At 40.1% G+C, this 26270-nt stretch overlaps 1 protein-coding gene across 4 annotated transcripts in view; it reads left to right on the plus strand.

The window, feature by feature from the left end:
- The window catches only part of gsk3ba (glycogen synthase kinase 3 beta, genome duplicate a), a 46738-nt gene extending 32423 nt beyond the window's left edge, over positions 1–14315 (plus strand). The window contains exons 4-11 of one of the 4 annotated variants that reach the window (XR_015777647.1): positions 3054–3164; positions 4075–4205; positions 5389–5495; positions 5685–5782; positions 5910–6017; positions 8252–8438; positions 8661–8845; positions 8911–8961. Coding sequence is in view for 2 of the 4 variants with exons in the window: in XM_042494218.2 (XP_042350152.1) it covers positions 3054–3164; positions 4075–4205; positions 5389–5495; positions 5685–5782; positions 5910–6017; positions 8252–8438; positions 8661–8759; positions 11305–11375 (912 nt within the window). In the remaining 2 variants the exon portion in view is untranslated. Of the gene's footprint in view, positions 1–3053; positions 3165–4074; positions 4206–5388; positions 5496–5684; positions 5783–5909; positions 6018–8251; positions 8439–8660; positions 8846–8910; positions 8962–11304 lie in introns of those variants that run through there. The other 3 variants (XR_015777648.1, XM_042494218.2, XM_042494219.2) reach the window with 3 other exon arrangements.
- The last annotated feature ends 11955 nt before the right edge of the window (positions 14316–26270 follow it).

Below are 26270 nucleotides of genomic sequence, written 5' to 3' on the forward strand. Positions count from 1 at the left end.
CATGTTAGATTTGGAATTATGTAAATTATAAATGTAGTTTCCCCCCTGCTATTTTCTTTTTCCGCTGGATATTTTTCCTGAGCTTTTTAAAGACAATTTACGATTTTCTTGCCATTTTTGAATCATCTGTTACTAAGTTGCCCTAACGTCGTGTTTTTTTTTAAAGAAATCACGACGCTTTGGTGGAGTTAAAGGTTTAAATACTTAAAGCAGCACAAAAACAGTGATGGTGCTCCAGGTTTCAAAGGGTTAAATGGATTCATGCATTATGTCAAATGCTGACTTATGTAGTGTGGCCTATGGCAATCATCCTCAGGCACATGACCAAGAAGCACGAACCCAACATGCTGATATAAGCTGCACTTATGGAAGCTGACTTGCATGCTGCTCACTGCTGCACAGACTCCATCAATCCCCTTCTCTTACACAACGTAGCACGGTGATTGTTGTTGAACGGTGAAACCGGTGTTCAGGTGGAAGCAGTTTTTCTCAGCAAATTAGAAGCTGAATTATTTAGCCGGCACCAAACAAGGAGCCAATCAGATCCCTGCCTGGCTAACCATCTGGGAACAAGCCAAGGAAGTGGCTTTGTAGTGAGGCAGGAAGTGAGTCATCGCTGTTGCTACGCTAAATATAGCTTTGATGGCGCTAGCAGAAGGCGGAGCGAGCCCTCTAGTCGTCACAAATGTTATCAATGGGAGTTTTGCACGCACACACACACACACACACACATACACATGGCTAGAGGAGAGATACACAGAGAATGAGTTTGGGGGGTGTTGGTGATGCCAGTGAGAGATGAGTGTATAAACGAAGGTGTCATCACTGATATCTGCACCCGTTTGCCTGTTTGCCCAGTCCTCCCGGCCCTGTATTTCATTCAGTCACCATATATGTGTCTAATTGTCTGAGTGTGAGCGGGCGAGAGCAGTCAGTACAAAGCAGGGCATTGAGCTGACAGAAGTGTACCACACCGTCTGTCTGGGAGCGCTTCACGAGACAGGCTCGCTCATCGTGCTTTGCAGACCTGCAGGAAGCCAGATCTGCCAACCGCCTGTGCTGCATGTTGGGCAGACTGTTCACACTGCTAACAGATGGGGGAAAAGGAAAACGGACAACCTGTCCCAGACTAAAAAGGAGGGAGAGAATAATTTAATTAATTTAAGCAGGAAGTCCTACTATTGTATCCCAAGGCAGCATGTTTATGTTGAATGGTTGAACACCGTTTAACAGTCACAGGAGGCACACATCCAGCTCTGTAGTGCTGCCCTCTTGAACACTGACCACTTCACACATTTTGTCACAGATATTTTTTTATGTGCCAATATGACTCAAAACAAATGACCACTCCTGGCTATAGTGTGGAGATACAAAAGGGTGTGTTCAAATAAGTATTAATCCACCACTGAAAATAGTCCCCAACAAATGCAACTATTAAATAAAAAAGGACAGTGCCCACTGCCCAGCCGTTTTAGAAAGCATTGAGCATGTTTTAACAATCAAAGACAATATATTTGTGAGCCTTTTATTTAAAAAGCTGCCATCGGCAGGAACCAGTGGGCTCGCCGCTGAGTGTTACAGAACTCACTGGAGTTTAGAAAGTATTAAAAGTTGGATTAAACTGTTGTTGACTTTTGTATTTTAATGATTTTTGTGGACAGAAGGTGAAGTCTGTAATAATGCCATTCTCATCATTTAAATACTGTTGAGGTAAACATGTTGAGGCACGTATTTTAGGAATCAAATGATGATTAAATCTGCCCTAAAAACTCATAGATTCAGCCTAATGCTACTAGCTTGTTTATTCAGCTTTTCAAAGTCCCACACTGTAAAGTCAGATTTCCACGTCTTTTTTATTGTAAAGCAGGTATGGGTGCTATATAAATACTGTGAAAATATCAAAACGCTCACTCCAAGGAGAAATGCATACAGTCCATATTAATTCCCTATTAAGAAACATTTGCCAAACATTTGGGCTGTCAGGACTTCTGTTAATTTGTAATGTTACAACTACAGTATCTAAAGGTAGAAACTGCTGTTACAGTCATTTGCTGGCTGTTGTGACGGTGCAGAGAGGCAGAGAGCACAGATGTGGAAGACCCAGAGACAACTGACCAATCAGAGCAGACTGGGCTTTTCAGGAAGACAGTACGAGAAAAGTACATATATGTATATATTTTACATTAAAGCATGTAAACATGTTCTTATAGAAACCCGAAATAAACGCATGAACCTGAAAATTAGCACAATTTTGGCCCTTGAAGCCAACCAAAGTGTGTTTTCTGAAGGCTTTGCTGTTCGCGGTTAACTGCGGATAGCTGTGAAGGCATCGATGTGAGCGAAGTCCTTTATGAATCTATGAGGTGCTTTTAATCTGCAAATATTTACACACTGTTTCATTTCAGTCTGAGCTATGAGTGTGACATGACTTCTGGGTCTCAAACAATGGACTCACAAGAAACACCCGATGACTCAGTGCTGGCTAACTCTGGTCAAAATCAAAGGAAAAAGGAAGTGTTAGAATAACTGGGTGGAGAAGCCTCTGATACAGCAACCTTTCAGGGGTCAGTGTGCTCACGAGAAGAACGTGTGCTACCCCGCCCTCCAACCAGGAAATGAGAAAATGATATCATTGTCTGCGGCCACTGTTGGAGTGAAGGCCTTTATGACGCATAGTTGTGTGTTTCCTGCCCTCGGGGGACAAATCCTTAACAATGGGTCCCCAGTTAGACTGCAAAAAGAATAAATGTGACATCAGCTCATAAACAGCTTGTTTCAGCTGGGAAAGACATACCATAACTGCAGACACAGTGAGGAAGGGACTGGAAGGAAACGTTCTCCAAAATAAGATGACATATTGTGCGTCTGGCATTTACATGGATGTGCACATTTGTAGGTCATGAATGCTTTTATTCTCATTGCTCCCAATCGTACTCAGTGTCTTGGGAGAAAACTATTTTTCTAGAAATTGAAAACCATGCTAGATTTTTAAAATATTGTTTTAGACTAACCTCCTGGGGCTGTGTGTTTATCTCTTTGTTTCTCTCCAACAGAAAGATGAAGTGTATCTGAATCTGGTTCTGGATTATGTCCCTGAGACTGTCTACAGAGTGGCCAGACACTACAGCCGAGCCAAACAGACTCTGCCCATGGTTTATGTCAAGGTATGTAACTGTATGGCAAGACGTGGTGCACTTTTTGAGTATTTTTCGAGTATTTCTGTTTGTTTTTTTAAATATTCATTTTAGCAGATAACAAGTACAAAACAACACAAATACCCACCCAAACCACAACCAACCAACCCCCGACCCCTCAAATCCCCGACATACTCTTATGGTTACATAAGAAATTAATAAACAATGAAATATATGGCCAAACATTACAACATACACCTGCAGTAACATTCCCATCACAAAAAAGGCTAATACATAGACAAGCAGGTGTGGACGCCTTCCATTTTTTCGCTATTTCGCTAGTTGGGACAGATAAGTGAGACACGTATGAGAAAAATTTGCAAAGGCAGGAAAGTCTTCACATTGCCTGTCTCTAAATGATTTTCCTATCTCAGGGAAATAATTGAAAAAACACCTACAGTTAATTAGTCCCACAGAGTGGAGGAAGCACTCACAGTTACCTTTTAAACTCCACTAATATAAATATTTATCTGTACAGGAAATTGTGGGATGAGAAGACCTCACATGCACATGAACACATTGTAGCAATTTAAATTTTGTGTTAGTTTAAAAGAGGTGAAATGATAGCTTCATAAATTTGGCATGCAGGATATGAGAATTAGGTTTGTGTACTTGTATCCCCAATCAAAATCATCCGTTTCTGATTAAATATGAGGGGAGAAAGACACGTTTCATTTTAACTCTACAAGTTAACAACATTCAGGACTGTTGAAGAGGCAATGTGAGACACGGTCGTCCAAACGTTTGCTGATAAAAATGTTCTGCACTTGACCCGGCTGAAATTGATTCTTGAGTGGTTGTTTCCAGATTTGAATCCTGTTATGAAAATTGGGCTTGCCGTTTGTGTAGGCGTAACCTGTGTTTGTTTTTCCATGTGTAGTTGTACATGTACCAGCTGTTCAGGAGCCTGGCCTACATCCACTCGTTTGGAATCTGTCATCGGGACATCAAGCCCCAGAATCTGCTGCTGGATCCAGAGACCGCTGTGCTCAAGCTCTGTGACTTTGGCAGGTGAGACTCGGCAACCTCAGGCATGTTCAGTCCATGATAAATAATAGACCATGTAAGGCGCATTTAAGCTCCTTTTATGTCAAAATATATATACTTTCACTTTAAACATTGTGACCATCACTTCCGACGTACTTTCGTGTGTAGATGGCATTAGAGGACAGAGTCAAAAGTTTCTGACAACAACAGAAACAGTCTTAATAATGTACTTTTTAACAGAGGCAGTGTTGTAGACAGTGGCGGTCTGTGAAGGACATTGCCCGACAGCTCGCTGCGAGCAGCACTGGTGTGTTTTTAGCTTAATGTTTAAGGTGTTTGTGAAATGCTAACCAGCAAAAATGATAGTAAACGCTAACCCCACATTCACTCTCAGTTTGACAGACAATAGAGTTCTTCAGGGATGAAGTTTTTATGTAGGCAGATGGGGAAGTTAGTGTTGCCCTGGTTCCCGTATCAAAAAGCCTATGGGATTTTTCCATCGGCTTTTTGATTATTGCAGAAAGTAAGCTCTGTGGTAAACAAACATACAGTATATGATACTTCAACATCTTGTTCAGCAAGATAGTCTTCACAAATGAACACCACTTTCTGGGTTTTGGAAGCCTAAATTTAGTCACCAGAAGTAAAAAGCTATTGCTAGGCTATAAACGAACGACACCACGGTTGTGTCGCCACTGCTACGAGGCTGTAAAGCTGTGTTCAGCGCGGACTGGGGTATTTACTTACGTATTTTGTGTCGTAGAGCAAAACATGAAAGTCTCTTCAGCTTGTGTTGATGAAAGACCTTATTTCAGGCTTCTAAGCAAAAACCCATTCAAAAAACCTATTGACTTTTAGATGAGGGAGCAAGAGGTGCTAAAATGCAAACTGATTTCTGGGTTTTAGGACTCATTCTTGGGGGTTTTTTATACGCTCCTGTGCTCTGGCGGTAAACTGAGATATATGTGCATGTTTATGTAGGGAGTTTGAATGTTGCAAAATGTTCCCCCACATTTTCAGCGATTAACTGAAAAGGTTTCCCAGAGAAATTTATAAAAAGCAAATGGATAGTAGTTTGGTATTTTACTGTCACACACTCGTCTTAATCTCAAGACTTTTTTTAGGTTCATATTACTTGTCTTTTTGCCTAAAAGCAGCAGAATTTGATGAAGGTGATGATGATGATGTGCTTTGACTTTGTGTGCAGTGCTAAGCAGCTGGTCCGCGGGGAGCCTAATGTGTCCTACATCTGCTCTCGCTACTATCGAGCCCCTGAGCTCATCTTTGGTGCCACTGACTACACCTCCAGCATAGGTAAGCTCACTCCAGCTGTTACAACATTTAACCCTCAAGCCACTCAAAAGTCTTAATAATAAAATATCATCAGATGTTCTGTATGAATGCTTCTCATTTTGACTCACTGTGGCTGTCTCTGGCTTTTTTTTTTTTTTTTTGCTACAACTGACTCCTTTGCCTTTTGGTGACCTGCCTTTTCCTCTTTAGATGTGTGGTCAGCCGGCTGCGTGCTGGCAGAGCTGTTGCTAGGACAACCAATCTTTCCTGGTGACAGTGGGGTGGATCAGTTGGTTGAAATTATCAAGGTAATGACCGGGGTGACCCACAGGATGTTAAAGTCTTTATATATGATCTGCTTCCTTTTCACAAGTGATGAGGGATTCAGGTTAAAGACATATTTTGTCCTGTTCTTCTCTCTCCTGTTCTTTCCAGGTTCTCGGCACCCCGACCCGAGAGCAGATCCGAGAGATGAACCCCAACTACACTGAGTTCAAATTCCCCCAGATTAAGGCACATCCTTGGACTAAGGTGAGTCAACAGGTACAGGAGCCCTTTTACTTCTCTAAGATCAACCGCTGCTGCATCTTTTGTCTCCATGCTTGTGTTGTTTCTGCATGCTGCTCCACAGCCATCCAACATCATTACATCCAAGCAACAGAGCTGCAAGAGGCTGTAATCAGCCCACACCTGCACTTAGTTCTTTAGACCATGACTGATAAAACATAATCTAAACACTCAGCCTTACACAGCGTTGTCACAAATCTCTTTTTTAGTAGTTTTTAAGTTGCACGTGTCACATTCTGAGATTGCTATGAAACAATTTGAAGAGTCCCTTTGTTCCTTTGTGAATATTCATGAGAGAGGCAGCAGCTGTCCCATTTGCATTGTTGATACGGCATGAAGATTTCATTAGTTGTCTGTGGATTCATTAAATGATTTAACATTCTTTATCTATCAAGATAAAAAAAAAAAAATACACTCACGGGCTACTTTATGAGGTACATCTTGACTTTTCTGCTTAGGACCCCCTTTTTTGCCTTTAGAACTGCCTTAAGTCTTTGAAGAATGTTTTCAGCACCTCGGTGAATCCATGCCACAGAGATTTTGCTCCAAATTGGCATGATGGCATCATAGAGTTGCTGCAGATAAGTTGGCTGCACATCCATGATGTCAGTCTTTGTTCCATAACTCCCCAAAGGTGCTCTGCTGGATATAGATGTGGTGATTTAAGTACAGCTCAATGCTGTGTTCAAGGAACCGTGATGATTTGAGCTTTGTGACATTGGCGTGTTATCCTGCTGGAAGTAGCTGTGAGAAAATGGGTACACTGTGTTCATAAAGGGATGAACACGGTCAGCAACAATACCGGGCTAGAGCTGTGGTATTTTAAAGGTGCTTGAAGTGGCCCAAATTGTGCCCAAGAAAATATCCTCCTCAGTGTAACACCACCGCCAGCCTCAACCGTTGATACAGTGCATGATGGATCTATGCTTTCATGTTATTTACGCCAAATTCTGACCCCAACCAACCAAAAGTCTCATCAGAAATGGACTTCTCAAACCAGACAATGATTTTCCAATCTTCTATTGTCCAATTTTGGAGAACCTGTGCGAATTGTAGCCTCTGTTTCCTGTTCTTAGCTGACAGCAGTGGCACCTGCTGTGGTCTTCTGCTGCTGTAGCCCATCTGCTTCAAGGTTTGATGCGTTGTGCGTTCAGAGATGCTCCTCGGCGTACCTCAGTTGTAATGAGCTGGAACCAGTCTGGCCATTTTCCTCTGACCTCTGCCATCAACAAGGCAGACAAATGCCCCTTACTGGATATTTTCTCTTTTTCAGACTTTTCTCTCTAAACGTGAGAGAAGGTTGTGTGTGAAAATATAGCGCAGCAGTTTCTGAGACGTGCAAACCAGCTCGTCCGGCAACATCAATCATGCCACTTTCAATGTCACTTAAAAGGCCTTTCTTCTCTTTTTGGAAGCTTTGTTGGGACCTCAGTAGATCGTCTTCACCATGTCTTAATGCTTAACTGCACTGAGCTTGCTGTCATGTGATTAGCTGATTAGATATCTGCGTTATCATGAACAGCCGCACAGGTGTACCTGATGAAGCGGTCAGTGAGTTTGAGTTTCTTTATCGTTCTTGACTATTTGTTGCTTTTGGTTTTTGCTCTTAAAGAGCAGCTGCATCCTGCTCAGTCAGTCCTTACTCCGTTCTGCTTTATCCGTCAGTTTATTAGAGACAGGTTGATCTGTCAAAATCAGACAGTCACATAAGTTCTCCACACCATGCGCTCGTCTGAGTGCATGTTTTAAGTCAATGTGAAAATAAATAGGTGGGAAACAGCAGAGGAACATTCTCTCTTCCTGGCTCTCCCTCAGCAGTCCCACCCACAGCTCTTGCATTGGATCACAGATTCATCCAATCAGCAGGCAGCAGCAGCGGGTCTTCCCGTTGGCCTCTTGGGCGCCATGCTGTGGTCACTCTGTGCAACTGTGTTCAGTCAGCACTACTGTGCTGCTGCAGCAACCAAAGCTATTCATTCAGACATACCCCTTCAAGATAACTAAAACATCTAACTGATAACAGCAGGTTTCATAAAACACACTAAAGATATTGTTCTCATTTTCTGACACAAGCTCATTTTGTGTGTGTGTGGGTGTGTGTGTGTGTGTGTGTAACAACACTGGAATTTCCACTTTTGTTTTACAGCACTTGACAGCAGACTTCATATGATCTCTACTGACGTCCATATTTGTGTCTAACTGTTGTTCAGGTGTTCCGGCCGCGTACGCCTCCGGAGGCCATCGCCCTGTGCTCTCGCCTGCTGGAGTACACACCCACGGCCCGCCTCACCCCTCTAGAGGCCTGCGCACACTCCTTCTTTGACGAGCTGCGCGACCCCAACGTCAAACTGCCCAACGGGAGAGAGAAGCCCTCCCTCTTCAATTTCACCACCCAGGGTATGCACATATACAGACATTGCATTTATTAGTAGAGAGGTAAACTTTCATTTGGAACTGAGACTAAAGCTGTTGCCAGAATATTTGCTTAAAAAATTGAATTACAATTGTGTATTTCAACAAATTGTGTAGCTGCCTTTTTCTATGAGTAAGTGTCCTCATTCAGGAGTTGCAGGAAACTGTATACAAACATGACCTTGTAGCTTGTTCTCTCTCTTCCAGAGTTATCCAGTAATCCCTCTTTGGCCTCCATACTCATCCCTGCTCACGCCCGCAGCCAGGCCGCCGCCTCTACCCCAACCAACACCTCTGCCACCACAGGTTAGACCCACACTTCCTCCAACAAGCACTCTTTTCTGCAGCTCGAAGGCTATATTTATCTGTTGGTAGAACTGGTTGTGACTTTTGTTGCTTGTAGCATCCAAAAGTGTTAAGCTTTAGTGGTCATTATATATCATTTCAAGTTTGGTAGATTTTAACTTGTGCTTAAAGTTGGTGCATAAAAAGCTCTGTGGGAACGAAACGCTGCTTTGTAAATTGTTGCTTTGACCAGAAGGTTGACTGTTTACTATTTCCACATCATTGCAAAATGCATTCACACATTTACACCTGGGAGCTGCCTAAACGGTCTTGTAAATGGTAGTCACTATGCTGCTCCAGTTGGATATTAAGGGTCTTGCTCATGAGCTTTGACTCATAGCAGTAGCTGACATGTGAGTGAATTGGAGCGGTGAGAATTTCCTCTGCTCCACGCTCAACTCAGATTACGCCTCACTTCACTCAAATCAGTCAGTCGCTCGCTCAGTTTTCTTCGTGAACTCCATTGTCAAGCTTGCAGCAGCCAGTTTTTTGGAAGAAGAAAAAGTGTGTGTGAGAGAGAGAGCAATACATTAATGCATTTCAATGTAGGGCATGCCTTGGCTGCAAATGGCAAACTTACAGGGTGCGTTCTGAATCGCATAATAAATCTTTTTACTTTAAGTCAAGTTAAATAAGATAAAGTTCAGTGAACTTTGACACTCTTACTTATGTATACATTACCATGGAGATCAAAGAAAACACCATTCGTGGAGCTCGTCAGATGCGGAGATCAATCTGTAGAGCTCTGCTGTGGTTACTTGGGAATGTATGTAGTTTAATCCTCAAGCTATAACTGCATACATTGTGGACTCAAACATTTTATCCTACTAAAATTAGCCTACAAATGCATTTCTCTATTACTGTTTTGTTATTTTTTGTCTTTGTTGGTAATATTTATGATTACTTTGTTAACTTAAACAGTTAATATATAATACAGTTATATTACTTTTCAACTCCACACCATCAGTCACTTGTATGCACTGTCATTCGTCACTGCAGCTTTTATCAGCTGTCAATGAGCTTTCATCTGTTAGCGGTTCAGTCAATGTGACGTATCCTGGGTCAGAATACCCAGAAAAGTTTGCTGGCTTGCATACTGCAAAATCTGACTGGATGTAACAAAACATCCTGGTATCTTTGGTATGTTGCAGCAGATATATTATGTACTGGGACATACTAAGTCTTTTTCTGGCATACTATATAGTATGATAGTATAGGAATTGGAATGCACAGACAGTGTGAGAGTTACCAGTGCAGAATAGGATTGAGATGGTAATATAAGGCATAAGGCAGTGCTCAAACTTTTTAGAAAATCTACTCTGTGCTCCATTCAAAATGCTTAGGCTCATGCTTTGCTCCGTTCACATGCTCCTAATAGCTGAGGAATGGAATGAGCTTTTTAAGACGGATTTATACCCAGAAGTAGAGCCTGCGTACTAACTCTAAACCAGCCTTTCTCATTCACTTTCCCTGCCTATATTTCTCCAATAAACTCTTTAAACGCTTTAAAGGTAGTTTATTGCAGGACATGTTCTACCCATCCCTCTCTCTATGTCTTTGTCACATTTAACCACCCTTATCCACCAATCTAAGTAATTCTTTGACTGTAAATGGTAAATGGACTTGCACTTTTTTAGTGCTTTTCCAGTCTTCCGACCACTCAGAGTGCTTTTTACACAACATGTCACATTCACCCATTCACACACTGGTGGACGAGGCTGTCATACGTGCTGCCCCCTGCTACTCATGCTGCGTTCCATTGCAAGTCGGAAGTCCATAATCCCGCGGCGGTTTTTCTGACTTCAGATCTAAATGTGTTCCAGTTCATCTGCTCGGGAAAACATGGATGCCCGCAGAAAACTCATGTTTGATTGGCTAGCCTCTGAACATCAGAAGCATGTACTGAGGACCTACATGAGCTACTCAAGCACCGTCAGGGAGGGGAAAAAGCATATGCTGTAAATGTAGCTGGCTACATGCAGGTTCATCGACGTAGGTAGCTAAGAGAGACGGGAGGAGTAGAGATCTAGGCTACTGCGTGCTCGCAAAGACTTCTGTCAAACAGAAATCTACTGAGTGGAACGCAGCTGCCACTAAAGAGTTGTTATAGCATGTTTCACTACACAGCTAATAACATAAAAGTCAAAACTGACAAACGTGCACCGCCATATTGACGTCAATTCAAGTGACTCAGTCTACATGGATCTTGCCTCAAGTTTCCTATTTGGAATCCCGACTCCAATGACCGTTCCACTGCATTTTCCAAGTCGGACATCGATGTACAATGGAACGCAGCATCTGTAACCAGTCGCACGAAATCACACACCAGTGGAACAATCATCAAGAGCAATTTGGAGTTCAGGATCTTGCCTAAGGATACTCAAGTATGTTGACTAGAAGAGATGGGAATCAAACTGCCAACCTTGTGATTAGAGGATGACCCGCTCTACCTTTGAGGCGCAGCTGCCCCTAAGTGTCACTGATCATCACCTCTTGTTGTCCACAGATGGCAGCAGCACAGAGCGAGGTCCCAGCACCACCACCGCCTCTGCCTCGGCCTCCAACTCCACCTCCTGAGCCCACAGACGACCCGCCCCGCCCCGGTCTCAGCCCCAGCCCACGGCCTCTCCATTGCCCCGGCCAGGGGGTGAGCTCCACTCAGCTCTGCTCTGCCCTGCTCTCCTCCCTGACAGCAGCGGAGCGATGCTGACGCAGTCTGGGTTCAACAGCTAGCCAACAGCCCCATGACACGACCACAAATCAAGCATCCCTAAATCTTCCTCTTTTCTCCTTGACTGGCCCCTCATCCAGCTGTTTGAACTCTACTCCATCCTCCGTCAAAGACGTCTCTCCGTGCCCTTTCAACAGGGAAGGAAAGCGCAGGGCCAGAGGTGTTGTCGACTGTACTATTGATAAAAGTACACTGTACATGTATACACAATGCTAGCCTGCTAATGTTTGTAAGAGGACAATCTGTAGAAAAAGTCCTAAGCTGTTCCCCTCGGCCCTCTCCCGATCTGGCCTTCCTCCTCCATTTTTCTGCATCCTTTGACCTCTGGCCCCATGTGTCCCCTGGCCGATCCCCCCCTTCGGTTCCTCCTGTAGTGCATGGCCTGAGTATGGATAGGATCACCCGGGGGTCACCCCGCCCTCTCACTTCTCACCCCCACTTCCGCAGACAAGGCATGAGGCTCACGCACGGGTATACACACAAACACACTCATAAACACACATCCTCACACACATGGGTGCATGAAGATCCTGATGTATGTGGAAAGGAGCAGTCCACTTGCGGGGTTTGGACTTTTTTTTTTTTTTTCTTTGCCTGGGGTTTTTAAATGGTTAGAAAAGCTGTTTTACTCGACCTTGTTTTTAATTTTTGTTTTGTACCCCCCCGGGCAGATGTTTTTTGGATTGCGATGGAAGTGACATGTATCTGGTCCTGTGTGCTTGTATAATATATACATACAATACAAAACATGCATACATACACAGTTTATATATTACTTTTCCTTATGTATAAAAAGTATATATAGATATATGTATATTAACTACAATGGTTCAGAAATCATTTATGGTGAGCTCATATCTGGCAGAGCAGTGGCAATATTTGCTGCTGCCTAAAGACAATAGATTTAGGTAAGGTGGTGTTTCTGTTTTCTTTGCTGGAGTGTGGTTAGATTCCAGCACTCACTTCCCTGTTCTCCTGTGTTGTCTGTATTAAGGCTGTAGATGCATTTTAGGGCATTGCTCTATCCCCTCGTCTTTGTACCGACTCTGTCTGTAACAGTGTTCCTGTGACAGTGCAGTGTCTCGACAAACATCCTTCCCCTCTTTCTCGCTGTCTCTGTGAAGAATTCAAGATGTTTCTTATCACTTTTTCTTTCCTCGACTCCTTGAGAAGTCTCGGGGGTGGTCCCTCTCTCGGCTCACCTCCCGGCTGTCTCATGTGTTGTGACCACTGACTGAAGTGTTAGCCTAGCGTTCTTTCTCCTCCACCTGCCGCACATAGAGCCACTCGGTACAGTCTGTCGAAGCGTCTTATTTACAGAGAATACTCACTACATTCAAAAAAAAAAGAAAAAAAGAAAAAAGAAGAAAATAAAAAAAAGCAGAATTTGTATATACAGTATAAATGCTCCTCACCAAAATTCTGTATGACTTGTATGTTTTTTATGTTATGTTGATTCTTTTTTCCATGTTGTGTTCAAGGTATGTATATATGCAGACCCATGTACTGTTTATGAGCAAAAACAAAGAGGGTAGGGAAAGAAAAAAAAAAGATTAAAAAAACAAAACAATCAGGGCGAAACTGATGATGTTTATGGATATTGTAGATGATGATGATGATCAGCTTTATCCAGCCATATGTTCAATCTTACCTGTACAGTACAGTAGATGACAGCTGTATTATTGTAACAAGAACTAGTCATGTATAGTGTAACTATAGTTTGGAGTGCCTTTGCTTTCATACACCTTCGCCTTGTTTCCGCTCACCCAGCCCCCCCCGCCCTCACCCCCTCTTCCACCCCCACCCATCCGATTGTGACTCTCCCTTCGGTGCTGTTGAATGTCCTGCTATCCTGCGACACACTCTCCCACTCACACCCCTTCCCCTCTTTCATTGCACACTTAATGTAATATAAAGTACATTGTTAACTGTAAGGATTATTTTTTCCTTAAAGATACAAGTAGATGAGTGTTTATTTTAATAGATGTTTTATCTTGGACACACATGCACGCACAAACATGTATACCACAGTCCTGGCACGGGCTCCGGGGCATGAAGTGGGGGGTTGTGGATGGCAGCAGGGGTTTAAAAAAGGCCTCATATACTGTATATATACAATACAGTACAGTTTCTGTATTACTCAGTGTTGGTTCTGTTACCAAAGCCAAACTAAGATGTAGTTGTGATGAGCCATCCTCAGAGGCAGCCATGTATCCTGTCTCTCTCGTCTTCTTCTCTCTCTGGATATTTTGTTGTCCTCTTTGCTTGTTCTCCTTCCTGTCTGCGTACTTAGGAGGGGGAATTCAGTAGCACCTAAGGGGTCGAGTCATGTAGCCTCTCTCCTGTCTCCTGCTTGCTGTAATTTTGCATTCATGATCGTGTTGCTACTCTCCACCAGAAAGTTTGACCACAGCACCCTATCCCCTGACTCCAGTTCAATAAAAACACCACAAAGGTTACCAAAAAATAAGAAAAGTAAGTATATATGCTGGAGTAATTATATGATACCAGCATGTATACTAGTTTGATATGCTAACTGGGGCTAAAGAAAAGAAAAATCATAGAAAATACTACAAAAACATCCTGTATAACAGTACTACTACTTGAATGCCTCTGTTTGTGACTGAAATTTTTTTCTTTTTTTTTTTTCTTTTTTTTTCTTTTGTTCTGTGAAGGTATGCTAAATGTGCACCTCTGTAAATATTCCCTCTGCGTGCTCTGAGGAATAGTTCCCTGGTACTGTAATTTGCATTAAATAAAGAGTAGGATAGCCTGGAAATGATCAACCTCTTTGTCCGTTCCATTTTCATTTTTGTGAGCATAAATGTTATTAAGTTTAAAACCTTGATCTCAGATACCAAATTGCAGAGGCTACACACTTAACATATTTTGGAAAATTGGGTTTAAAGGTCCAGTGTCTAAGATTTAGAGGAATACATAAGCAGAATAGGAATAAAATGTAATAAAAGCTGCGAGCAGTGATGAATGGGCCATTGTAACTCGATGCATGTCGGGGCTACTGGCAGGACGTCGATTGATGCGACCGGGTCTGTCTGTGCAAGGGGAGCACTGCATGCAGTAGGGAATTAGTGTTTAGAGCTGCAGCTGTGAGAGGTGTCAAAAAGGGGAGGAGCCGGCATGTGTGATTCTGGCTGGGCTGCTTGTGATCTGTAAGATGTCTCATAGCACCTTCCAAATGAACAAGTGGATGTTGTCTTTTCCCTCCTCCCATATCAAATAATAGAGCTGGTTGTCTGATTTTAATAAATCGATATTGGGACCTGTATTGCAAGTTTGTTCCCTGATCAGAGTATGCTTCTTGGCTGTATGCATACTAAATCTGGTCTTATTTAATTTCAGGTCTGTTTCCTGTTGTCAGTTGGCGGAGCGATAAGTATAACTAAATATAGACAAGGTGATGTCTTCAGGCCTGGACACTCACATAGCATGTGAAGATTGGAACAGATATTACCATTCAAAGTGAAATGACAGCAGCTTCCTGTTGTTTTTGAATATTGAAATTTGCTACCTGCTACATCTACACTGTTCAACAAAACCAAAAACGCTTTGCATTTCACCAACTTCTTGATATACTACTGTTCAAATTTGACATCAATCTGATTAAATCTGTAGGAGGAGTTTGTTAAGGAACAGAGGCTAAAAATGGTAAAAATTTGCCTAAAAATGAAAATAAAATAAAAAAAATGGCAGACTTCCTGTTGGATTTAGGGCATGACTCCAAGAGGCTTTTTTGTTGGTCTTGTGGGGGCTCCGCAGGGGCTGCTTTGTTTAAATTTTCTACAGGGTGCTACAGAGCTATCTTGGCACATCAAAGTAAAGAAATCATATCAAATATCACATTTTAGGACTGATATGTGTGCCAAATTTCGTGAGTTTTGATGCATGCCTTGACCCTGAAACAGAGCTTCCTGTTTTTGGTGAATACTGTGTCACCACAGCAACAGTGTTTGTGCGCTCTCCCTATTTCTTAAAATTGTTAAATAGTTGTGTTCAGGGACGGACTCTCATCAGCTTGGGGGTAGATTGCATTATGTACAATAGAGTTTTAAACTATTTCCTGTTAGGTGGCGAAACATGTAAATTCTAGGCCCCGCCATGTCCACGCCCTTCGACCAAAACTCAAAAGCTCCGTAATTTAGAGTCGCCTAAATCTAAAAAGATAGGCTTGCTGTAGGAGAAGTTTGTTAAGGAATAAGGGCTGAAAATGGAAAAATGAAAATTCAAATCAAAATAGTGGACCCCCTGTTGGATTTAGAGACTTTCTGGTTTGTCTTATGAAGCTTCATACACCAAAATTTCTGTATGTCTAGGTAAAACGTAATGCGGGGGCTCCTTCGTTGAAGTTTGTAAGGGAACACTATCGACTTTTATCGATTTTTTTCACACCCAACCACAAAACCATTAAAATATCAAGTCATACATACATACAGTTAGGGCTCTCATACGCCTACCTAACCACACTCTTTTCCCATTAGCCCAGTACACCCTTATAGAATTATGAAAAGTCAATAATGCGAGGAACATTAATATTAATAATCGTTATAGTAATAATAAAAGTATAAGGTTCTGATTATACTATGCACACATATGTACACAATAATGATGATAATAATAATTTCTACAATGTTCAAATCTTGCTGTATGTATTTATTTATAGGTATACATGCAATCACAAACACTCATACATGTATGTATACTTAAATACATACGTACATATTTACACATCTTCATATGTACACAAAAGTATCAGACATAACAATAACTGTTATAACAATAACAGAAGCAATATAATATTCAAGGGGTAAGAAAGCATTTCCATCGGAAGCAGTGGCAAGGCATTTTGAGGAGTGAGGATAATGAGTTCTTAAAGGGCCATAATTAATTAGCTGTTCTTTTGTTAATAGGTAGACTGTTCCTGTCAGAGGGAGCTTTGAATTCAAAGGCACATCTGTCAATTTCTTTGCTGGTGAAAGGAACAAAAAAGAAAGGCTGCTGAATTTGTCTGAGAGGACATGGAGATGAAGGGTAATAGATATTGTTTTAGGCATGTGGGGCTCTTGAATTGGATGCACTTAAACATGGACTGGAGCCAATGGGAATTTCATCTTCTGTTTAGGGGTAACCAGTTCAAAGGGTCATACATGATGCAATGATGAATTTGATAAGGGCATTTTACGATACATTTATAACATCAAGGGTGTATTTTGAATGTGTTTCAATAAACCATATCAGTATAATCAAGTATGGGTAGAAGAAGCTGAGTGACAATATTTCTCATTTGAAAAATGAAGCAATTTATGGAGCAATACAGGATACCTAAGCTGCAACGTAGTTTGTTTTAAATGGACTCAATGTGTTTAGCAAAAGACATCACTGGATCGATCCAGAGGCCCAGATATTTAAAAGAACTCACTTGTTCCAATGAAGATCCATCATTAAAAGAAATATTTAGAGCTGATGAGTTACCAAGACCTGGTCTGGTACTAAACAAAATACTACAAGAATGTGCAACAGTTTATCAGTTGATAACCATTCGTGAATTGATGCTCAGATTGCAGCAATCTTTCAATTTCTGATCTATTTACGTTTCCAGCTTGTAAGTTGTAAATTGATTTATTGGCCTGTCTCATATATCAATCAAATTTTTGACAGATGTCACTGCTGATACTGGTGTAAAGGGGACATAAAAAACACAGTGTCTCAAGATTTGGTTCAGTGGTTAAGTCAGGTGGTTGGTGTACCAGAGATTGCTGGTTCAAGTCTTGCTGGGAACATGTGACATTTGAGTTTTATGGCGTAAATAAAATGAAACATTGGCTAATATCTGTCTGCTGACAAAAATCATGGATGGCATACCTTGCACCTGAATTTTCATATATTTAATTTTTCCCTGCCAAGAAGTTTATTTTAAGTGCCTTTAAGGGCTTAGGGTTTATTTATCAGCCGGACTCATGTATCAGTCACATTTTCGACAGATGTCACTGCCGATACTTGGCTCAAGGGAACGTCGAACACATGCAAAGTGTCTGAAGAGTTGGTTCAGTGGGTAAATCAGGTGGTTAGTATGCCAGAGGTTGCTGGTTCAAGTCTTACCTCGGACAGGTGACTTTGGACTTTTATGGCGTAAATAAAACAAAACATCAGCTAATATTAATCTGTCTGCTGATATAAGTCTTGGATGGCATACCTTGCAACGAACCCTTAAAACAGTTAAAAAACAAAAAAAATTATCTCCTGGATTTTCATATAGTGAATACTGAATTTTCCTGCAAAGTGTCTGAAGATTTGGTTTAGTGGGTAAGTCAGATGGTTAGTGTGCTAGAGGTTGTTGGTTCAAGTCTTACCTGTGGCAGGTGTTATTTGACTTTCAAAATAAAATATTGGCTTATAAATACATATATATATCCACCAGTTTTTTCACATTGCTGTTGGGTAACTTCATACCACTCTTTCTGCTAAAAATCAAACAGCTCAGCTTTGCTTGGTGGTTTATGACCATCCATCTTCCTCTTCATGTCATTCCAGAGGTTTTCAATAGGGTTCAAATCTGGAGATTGGGCTGACCATGACAGCCTCTTGATTTGGTGATCCTCCATCCAGACCTTGATTCCCCTGGCTGTGTGGCATGGAGCATTGTCTTGCTGGAAATACCAATCCTCTGAGTTGGGGAACATGGTCTTAGCAGAGGGAAGCAAATGTTCTTCTAGGATAACCTTGTATGTGGCTTGATTCATGCATCTTTCACAAAGACTGACATCCTTCACATCTGCCCGATTCCAGCCTTGCTGAAGCACTTCCAGATCATCACTGACCCTCCTCCATATTTTACAGTTGGTGCGAGACACTGTGGGTTGTAGGCCTCTCCAGGTCTCCGTCTAACCATAGGTGACCAGATGTTGTGGAGTTTTTCCTTGGGTGATGTGAGGGTCTAAGGGCAGAGGGATGTCATACACTGTAAAGCCCTCTGAGGCAAACCATGTTTTGTGACAATAGGCTCTATAAATAAAATTCACTTGACTTGAAAGCTGAAAATTGGACTCATCAGAGAAGATGACCTTACTCCAGTACTCCACAGTCCCATTCCTGTGGTCTTTTGTGAACCTCAGTCTGACTCTTTTTTGCTTTTCACTGATGAATGGCTTTTTTTCTGGCTGTGCATGACCTCAGCCCTGCTTGTAGGAGGAACCTGTTTCGAACTGTTCTTGCTGTGCACTAGTGGTCTCCCTTTTTCCCGAACTGTACGCACACACACACACACACACACACACACACACACACACACATATATATATATATATATATATATATATATATATATAGTTTTTGACATTTCTTTTAGCTCATTGATATCTGTTGAAAACTAGACTGATACATAATTCAGGCCAATTAATCAACTTACTTTTTGGCAGGAAAAAAATCAGTATTCAGTACATGAAAATTCAGGAGAATTGTTTTAAGAAATTTTAAGTGTTAGTTGCAAGGTACATCATCCATGACTTATATCAGAAGAGCAGACAGATGTACATAAGCTGATATTTTATTTTGTTTATGGCATAAAAGTCAAATTTCACCTGTCCTAGATAAGACTTGAACCAGCAACCTCTGGGACACCAACCACCTGACTTAACCACTAAACCAAATCTTGAGACACTTTGTGTGTTTTTGATGTTCCCTTTAGCACTGTGCTAAGACAATGGTCTTCAAAAGTCACCTGTCCCAGATAAGACTTGAACCAGCAACCTCTGGGACACCAACCACCTGACTTAACCACTAAACCAAATCTTGAGACACTTTGTGTGTTTTTGATGTTCCCTTTAGCACTGTGCTAAGACAATGGTCTTCAAAAGCCACCTGTCCCAGATAAGACTTGAACCAGCAACCTCTGGGACACCAACCACCTGACTTAACCACTGAACCAAATCTTGAGACATTTTGTGTGTTTTTGACGTTCCCTTTAGCACTGTGCTAAGACAATGGTCTTCAAAAGTCACCTGTCCCAGATAAGACTTGAACCAGCAACCTCTGGGACACCAACCACCTGACTTAACCACTGAACCAAATCTTCAGACACTTTGTGTGTTTTTGACGTTCCCTTTAGCACTGTGCTAAGACAATGGTCTTCAAAAGTCACCTGTCCCAGATAAGACTTGAACCAGCAACCTCTGGGACACCAACCACCTGACTTAACCACTGAACCAAATCTTCAGACACTTTGTGTGTTTTTGACGTTCCCTTTAGCACTGTGCTAAGACAATGGTCTTCAAAAGTCACCTGTCCCAGATAAGACTTGAACCAGCAACCTCTGGGACACCAACCACCTGACTTAACCACTGAACCAAACCTCCTGACACACTACAGCTTTTCGACATCCCCTTTACCTCAGTATCGGCAGTGACATCTGTCAGCTTGACTGATATATGAATCTGGCTGATAAATCAACAAACTTCTTGGCAGGGAAAATTCAGTTTTCAGTATATGAAAATTCAGAAGACAATTTTTTGTTTTTTTAACTATTTTAAGGGTTTGTTGCAAGGTATGCCATCCATGGCTTATAACTTGAACTTGCAATCTCATGGTTTATGAATAAGTGTTTTAAACAGATTGAACCGAGGTATTTGACACTTGTGGGTCAGATGTGTTTTACCTTGAATATAGCTCTTTGCTTTGGAAAACTAAAATCATCTGTCCTGGGTGATGTTTGAACTAATGATTTCATAGTCTAAAGGTAAGCCCTCTAACCAACTGAGCTAAACATTCAGACATTTCAGCCATAGTCTGAGTTGCTCTTCAGACTCTTCTCTGGGAGGCAGCCCATTAAACTTACCTGCCCTGGATAAGGTTCAAACTCAACATTCCAAATAGTTTTTTTGTTTTAATATTAATTGAATAATAATTAATTTACATCAAGTTTTCATGATTTGGTCTACATTTGATGTACACCAAGATGATGTGGAATTTATTTGCCCCTCAGTGCCATCTAGTGTGCGTACCATATCATGTGAAAATATCTCCAGGGTCCAAACTCTCTGCGTGCATTGTCCCACTTTCACAGAAATGAACAATTGCTTTAGCTGGAGTTCACCAGTACTCAGACATACGTGGGGGTGCGAGGGCCCTTTCATCGCTGCTTGCAGCTTTAATATCTTAATTTTCTAATTTTCCTTTGAATCCCTTTCAAAAGTAAGACTCCTAAGCCAGGCTACATTCTATCATTCTGCACACAAAGGCCTCGGTCATATATAGAACAAATTAATATTTGTTTAATATGTTGTTAGAAAAAGTTGTTAAAATAAACATAAAAAAGTTATAGTATAGTATGTTGTTCACAAGCATAAAAATGTCATTGTATAGTGGGTTTTCCAAGAAAATGTCATAGCAATGTTTTAACACTAAAAGAAAACATCATAGTATAGTATGTCATTCCCAAAACCATTACATCATAGTATAGTATGTCGTTTAAAATATCAATTAAACATCAGTTTAATATGTTGTTAAAAAATCATAAAAACGCTGCGTCGTATATTGTTCAAAAACCATAAAAATATCATTACACAGTAAGTCACTGAAAAAAATCACAGTATGATACCTCCTTCAGAAGTAATCAAAATGTCAGTGTATAGTGTGACGACATACTATGACATTTTTGATGATTTTTTGTCAATATACTATACTATGACATTTTTTATTATTTGACGACATTCTACATTATGACATTTTTGATGATGTTTGGACAACATACTATGCCATGATGTTTTTGATGATTTCTGGACGGCATGCTATACTATGACGTTTTTGATGGTTTTCCAATGACATACTGTATGTTTTCGATGATTTTGGGACTACATTCTATACTATGGCATTTTTGATGATTTTGGGACCACATACTATACCATGACGTTTTTGATGATTTTTCAATGACAGAGTATACTATGATGTTTTTGATAATTTTTCAGTGACAACTGACATTTTTGATGATTTTTGGACGAAATACTAAACTATTTTTTTTTTGGATGATTTTGGGACGACATACTTTACTATGACAGTTATAATGATTTTTGGACGACATACTATACTTTGACGTTTTTGATGATTTTGGAACCACATACTACTACTGTCAGATACATTTATATTCTGGAAATGTAAATAGATCAGAAATTGAAAGATTGCTGCAATTTGCCTCAATTCAGAAATGGTTATCAACTAATTAATTCTTGCTGAGCAAAAAGAATTCTTGTAGTATGATGTTTGGTACCAGACCAGGTCTTGGTAACTCATCAGCTCTAAATATTTCTTTTAATGATGGATCCTCATTGGAACAAGTGGGTTCTTTTAAATATCTGGGCCTCTGGATTGACCCAATGATGTCTTTCGCTAAATATATAGTCGATTACAAACAAACTATGTTGCAGCTTAGGTATCCTGTATCGCTCCATAAATTGCTTCACTTTTCAAATGAGAAATATTGTCACTCAGCTTCTTCTACCCATATGAGATTATGCTGATATGGTCTATCAAAACACATTTAAAACACACCTTCAACCACTGTTATTTACAATAGTCTCTAATTTTATCTTAAAATGCCCCTATCAAACTCATCATTGCATCATATGACACTTTGAACTGGTTGGCCCGCAATGGAAGACAACATTTCTATTGGCTCTCGTCCATCTTCAAATGCATCCGTTTGAAGAGCCCCATTTACCTAAAACAATATCTATTATCCTTCACATCTCCATATCCTCTCGTACAAATTCAGCAACCTTTCTTTTCTGTTCATTTTACCAGCAAAGAAATTGACAGACGTGCATTTAAATTCATAGCTCCCTCTGACTGCAACAATCTACCTATTAACATAAGAACAATTAACTCCTTTTTTTTTTTTTTACTTTAAGAACTCATTATTCTCATTCCTCAAATGCCACTGCCTCTGATGGAAAAGCTTTCTTACCTTTTTAATATTATATTACTTTATTAGCAATTTTGCTGATATTGATGTGTAAACATGAAGGTGTGCAAATATATATGTACGCATTTAATATACTTATATGTATATGTGTGTGTGGGTGCATGGATGCATATATACAAGTACATATAGCAAGATTTGGACATTGTAGATATTATTGTCAACATTGTTGTCTACATATGTGTGTACAGTATAATCAAAACATTATAGATACTTTTATTATTTCCATAACCATTATCACTACGATCCCGTGTTACCTACTTTTCCTAACTCTTTGTGGGTGTACTGGGCTAATAGGAATGATGCGTGGGTAGGTGGGTGAATAAGAGCCTCAACTGCAGTTATGTGTGATTGTTGTTTTGTATTGTGTGTTTTATGTTGGACCAGAATTTAAGTTTATTAAAGTTTATGTTATGTGGTTTGCAGCTGTTTTTTGGGCATGTCATTGTATGGAGACCAGCCAAGAATGGAAACTCACACCTAGAACCTAACCCAAGCTGTTCATTCCCCCAGGGGCATATGAACCCCTTCATGAACATGCAAACAGCCGCACCTTGGCTCATGAGCATGTTGAACATGTTCATGAATCAGCAGCAGCAGCCATCTGAGCAATCATTGACAGGAAACCTCATTCCAAGGGGTGGAAACTCCCCAGCAGCTGGAGGAAGCTTCTACCAAAATATGACACCCCAAGCAGCAGGAAGTTTCTACTCGAAGACACTCCAAGGCCAGGCAATGAGGAGAGGAAAAGAGTGGAGATAGTGATGAGGCGACGGATCTCCAGGTAAACAGGATCAACAGATAACTGTGTGTGGTTTTTGGGGCTTCTTGTGCTGTTGCCTTATCTTCATTAGACCTTGTGTTAGACAATAACTGTAGCTCCTGTAAAAGGGAGTGAGGTAACTGTTGCTTTTGATTTATGCTTTTGACATTTTTTCTCTTTGAATAAAGCCAACCAAGCAGTTTTAACCTATCTACCACTCTTCATCCTTCTCAGAATCTGGTGAGCGGCTAAAAAGACAAAATTTTAAGATTGCTGTTTGGCTTTAGTAGACCATGAGTGGAAAAAAAAAAGGGAGGGAAGTACCAGAGATACTTTTTTCCAATTTATGTACTATGATGCATCTTTACAAGCTATAATATGTCATTTTCAGAAATGTTTTTGACATTTCAAAATTTGACATTGCGTTTTTGGTTTTTTTTTTCAATTTGTGTACTATGATGAAATTTCCAAGCAAAAATATCTTGTTGAGGAATTTTTTTGACATGTCAAAATTTGTCATTTTTCGACATATGGTAGAATGTCATTTTTGCCATTTTTGGACATTCTAAATTATGTTTTATGACCTTTTTTGGACCCTTTTTTGCACATGCTATGCTACGGCGTTTCTCTGTGAGCTATAATAAGTCGTTTTTAGTCATTTTTATTAGATGTCAAAATTTGACATTTTTTGCCATACTATACTATGCGGTTTTTGGCCATTTTTTCAACGTGCTATATTTTCACTTTTTGGTACCCTTTTGACCCTTTTTTCAACATGCTATGCTATGGCGCATCTCTATGAGCAATAATATGTGGTTTTCAGCCATTTTTATGATATGTCAAGATTTGATATTTTTTGCCATACTATACTATGCGGTTTTTTGGTGATTTTTTCAGGGTGCTATATTTTCACTTTTTTGCACTTTTTGGACAGTTTTATTAACATGCTATGCTATGGAGCGTCTCTATGAGCTATAATAAGTGGTTTTCAGCCATTTTTAGGACATGTCAAAATTTGACATTTTCGCCATACTATACTATGCGGTTTTTTGGCAATTTTTTCAACGTGCTATATTTTCACTTTTTGACACCCTTTTGACTCTTTTTTCAACATGCTATGCTATGGCGCGTCTCTATGAGCTATAATAAGTGGTTTTCAGCCATTTTTAGGACATGTCAAAATTTGACATTTTCGCCATACTATACTATGCGTTTTTTTGGCGATTTTTTCAACGTGCTATATTTTCACTTTTTTGCACTTTTTGGACAGTTTTATTAACATGCTATGCTATGGCGCGTCTCTATGAGCTATAATAAGTGGTTTTCAGCCATTTTTTGGACATGTCAAAATTTGACATTTTCGCCATACTATACTATGCGGTTTTTTGGCAATTTTTTCAACGTGCAATATTTTCACTTTTTTGCACTTTTTGGACAGTTTTATTAACATGCTATGCTATGGCGCGTCTCTATGAGCTATAATAAGTGGTTTTCAGCCATTTTTAGGACATGTCAAAATTTGACATTTTCGCCATACTATACTATGCGGTTTTTTGGCAATTTTTTCAACGTGCTATATTTTCACTTTTTGACACCCTTTTGACTCTTTTTTCAACATGCTATGCTATGGCGCGTCTCTATGAGCTATAATAAGTGGTTTTCAGCCATTTTTAGGACATGTCAAAATTTGACATTTTCGCCATACTATACTATGCGTTTTTTTGGCGATTTTTTCAACGTGCAATATTTTCACTTTTTTGCACTTTTTGGACAGTTTTATTAACATGCTATGCTATGGCGCGTCTCTATGAGCTATAATAAGTGGTTTTCAGCCATTTTAGGACATGTCAAAATTTGACATTTTCGCCATACTATACTATGCGGTTTTTGGCAATTTTTTCAACGTGCTATATTTTCACTTTTTGCACTTTTGGACAGTTTTATTAACATGCTATGCTATGGCGGCGTCTCTATGAGCTATAATATGTGGTTTTCAGCCATTTTTAGGACATGTCAAAATTTGACATTTTCGCCATACTATACTATGCGGTTTTTTGGCGATTTTTTCAACGTGCAATATTTTCACTTTTTTGCACTTTTTGGACAGTTTTATTAACATGCTATGCTATGGCGCGTCTCTATGAGCTATAATAAGTGGTTTTCAGCCATTTTTAGGACATGTCAAAATTTGACATTTTCGCCATACTATACTATGCGGTTTTTTGGCAATTTTTTCAACGTGCAATATTTTCACTTTTTTGCACTTTTTGGACAGTTTTATTAACATGCTATGCTATGGCGCGTCTCTATGAGCTATAATAAGTGGTTTTCAGCCATTTTTAGGACATGTCAAAATTTGACATTTTCGCCATACTATACTATGCGGTTTTTTGGCGATTTTTTCAACGTGCTATATTTTCACTTTTTGACACCCTTTTGACTCTTTTTTCAACATGCTATGCTATGGCGCGTCTCTATGAGCTATAATAAGTGGTTTTCAGCCATTTTTAGGACATGTCAAAATTTCACATTTTCGCCATACTATACTATGAGTTTTTTTGGCGATTATTTCAACGTGCAATATTTTCACTTTTTTGCACTTTTTGGACAGTTTTATTAACATGCTATGCTATGGCGTCTCTATGAGCTATAATAAGTGGTTTTCAGCCATTTTTAGGACATGTCAAAATTTGACATTTTCGCCATACTATACTATGCGGTTTTTTGGCAATTTTTTCAACGTGCTATATTTTCACTTTTTGACACTTTTGACAGTTTTTTTTCAACATGCTATGCTATGGCGCGTCTCTATGAGCTATAATAAGTGGTTTTCAGCCATTTTTAGGACATGTCAAAATTTGACATTTTCGCCATACTATACTATGCGGTTTTTTGGCAATTTTTTCAACGTGCTATATTTTCACTTTTTTGCACTTTTTGGACAGTTTTATTAACATGCTATGCTATGGCGCGTCTCTATGAGCTATAATAAGT

The sequence above is a fragment of the Plectropomus leopardus genome, chromosome 10 (assembly GCF_026936395.1).
Source record: "Plectropomus leopardus strain MGB_pleo_1.0 chromosome 10, ASM2693639v1, whole genome shotgun sequence".
In the NCBI taxonomy this organism is placed as follows: Eukaryota; Metazoa; Chordata; class Actinopteri; order Perciformes; family Serranidae; genus Plectropomus; species Plectropomus leopardus.